This window comes from Melampsora larici-populina, assembly GCF_000204055.1.
Source record: "Melampsora larici-populina 98AG31 unplaced genomic scaffold MELLAscaffold_367, whole genome shotgun sequence".
Classification (NCBI taxonomy): domain Eukaryota; kingdom Fungi; phylum Basidiomycota; class Pucciniomycetes; order Pucciniales; family Melampsoraceae; genus Melampsora; species Melampsora laricis-populina.
Window position 1 is genome coordinate 1,175 of NW_006769098.1, and position 2,565 is coordinate 3,739.

At 45.5% G+C, this 2,565-nt stretch overlaps 1 protein-coding gene across 1 annotated transcript; it reads left to right on the forward strand.

The window, feature by feature from the left end:
- Window positions 1–269: 269 nt before the first annotated feature.
- Window positions 270–1,167, forward strand: MELLADRAFT_90213 (uncharacterized protein; the record flags this gene model as incomplete). The annotated part of the gene is made up of 2 exons (XM_007419683.1): window positions 270–533; window positions 601–1,167. 2 exons carry the CDS (start codon window positions 270–272, stop codon window positions 1,165–1,167), a joined length of 831 nt encoding a protein of 276 aa, XP_007419745.1.
- Between the last annotated feature and the right edge of the window lie 1,398 nt (window positions 1,168–2,565).

Consider the following 2,565-nt stretch of genomic DNA (forward strand, 5'->3'; position numbering starts at 1 on the left):
CACCTGTACAAGTTTATGCTTCTCAACTTTGAGAACTTCATCCAAAAATAGTGCATGGGTTGAACGTGGGGTATGCTCATGTGTGACTGATCAAAGGGTACGTTGTGCGTGGGTTTGAGGCGGTGCCCGCCGCTGAGAATGCTAGTTATACATTACTGTAGATCCCTGTAATGTATCTTACCTTTGCCACTTCATATACTCACCATCAGCAATCCATCCATCCACTGAACTTAACAACTTCTTGCTACACACCCTGATCCTTCAACATTATGCCAACACCTCTTGGGTCTCATGCCACTGGCCTAGGACGAGATCACATCCTGTGCGCATGTCCTCAACTAGGATGCTCACAACAGACTATAGAGTTCATGGGCCAAGTTCATCAAGGTGAATTGTTCAGTCGGAAAAGTTATCCTAAGCACCACAATCAGATCAATAGGCTTTCAATGCCCAGCCAATCCGTGCATCACCCGACTAACAAAATCACAACACCAATGCAACAATTGGCACTTGGACCCCTCCCTCATGTTACTGTAAGATAGTTCCAGCATCAACATTCTTAACATTGAACTTGTCTGACCTGACCATTACCATCACCAGGGTTCAACTATTGAAGGACCAGTTGCATCCACTAGTCAAGCACCACCACCACCAACTCTTGCACCAATTGGAGCTGCAATCCCCATACGAACCAAAAAACGACCTCGCAATGATGATGAAGACGACAAAGTCATATTGGTTCAACCAAGCTCAAAAGCACCCCGACAAGAACCAGTTCACACCCAAATTACGACTTCAACTCCACGTAGATTCTTGCAGGATCCTCTCTGCATGCGAGAAATGTTCAAAGTTGCCAAGGAACACCTCTTTCATCACGTTGGGGTCAAAGCTTGTCAAACAAGTCTGGCCAAAGCTAGAGAGTCTGTAAAAGAACACAAGCTTGCACAAGATCCAACCACCAAACAGAAAGTTTGGACCCAGATCCCCCTTGGCCTTCCCGCACTTTTCAAGCTCTTGAAACTCGAGACGTCCATCCAATCACAACTGTGTTGCCCATTCTGTTGTGCTTTGTCTTCAATTCAAGCACCTTTACCACGCAATGCATCACCAGCTCCACTCTGTGATGTCCCACGATTCACTACGAAAGCATCAACTACTCTTCCCTGAGAACCTTGTCAATCTCCTCTCTACGAAAAATCTCCAGGAACAGTTCAGAAACCCATCAGGCTCTTCTTCTATCAGTCGTTACGTTCTTGGCTTGGAAAGATGCTTCAGTATCACTACTTTGAAGAAGCCATTGATGCACAACTCAATTGTGAGCAACCTGCCAATGATAGAATGGATGATATATGGGATGGTACTTTGTGGAAAACCTTCAAGAAAGACAGGTACATCTTCACATCAAGATCTGGTAACCTTGTATTTGGATTATGGTGTGATTGGTTCAATCCTGGAGGCAAGAATGCAGCAACCAAGACTTCAGTTGGTGTTATGCTTCTCACCTGTTTTAAACTACCTCCAACAATACGATACAAAAAAGAAAACATCTGCATCTATGGTATCATGCCGGGTCCATCTGAACCATCCCTCTTGGAAATGAATCACTTTCTCAAACCGCTAGTCACGGAAATGTCAGAGTTCTGGGACGGCATTACCTTTACATCAACTTCAAAGCATCCTAAAGGGAGGAACCTGCGTGCTGCACTATGGCCTATTCATGGAGATGTTCCAGCCATGAAAAAGGTCACTGGAGGAACATCACACTCATCAACATGTTTTTGCTCTCTTTGTCACATTGATCGGACTCTCTACCACTCTAAATCACAAGCACCAAAGGTTGAACTCCGTACTTCTGAGGGAGTCAAGAATCAAGCAGTGGAATGGGAACAATCTGCCACTGCAAGTGAGCAAACTAAACTGGCAAAGACGACAGGAGTACAATATACCATCCTTCATGAGCTGCCATACTGGCAAGCTGTTGAATTCTTTTCAGTCAACATCATGCACAACATCTTCCTTGGCCTATACAAAGACTTTTCAACACAGTATATTCAAGTCCCCGCTGCTGGCAAGGCCCCCGAAGCTGAACAAGAAAAAATGGAATTTAGTAACCGGCAGTATGATGTGCAGCTTCCTCCACCAGCATCCCCTAGTCCACCTGGCAGTGTTGGTGCAGCTTCCACAGGCAGTATGCCACCTCCTCAACCTCCCTCTCGGCATTCTTATGATACTCGATCAGCTGTATCCTCTAATCTCCATCGCGACATGGCATTTTCAGCTGGATCTGACCATACAATCAGAGGTAGAAAGAAAAAGGGTGAAGGATTGGACCACTCCCAATCACCCACACCTCCTCCTCCAGCCATTATTCCTGAGATCACTTCTTATGAGCTTGATTTGCTTCAACAATGTATCAAGCATGCCAAAGGACCTTCTTGGCTCACTCGAGCACAGAAGAACTTTGGAATGGCTATCGCAGGGACTCCCAAAGCTGCTGAATGGCATTCATTATATACAGTCTTCATTGTACTAGCTTGGATCCCTCACTTCAAAGGTGGAGACCCT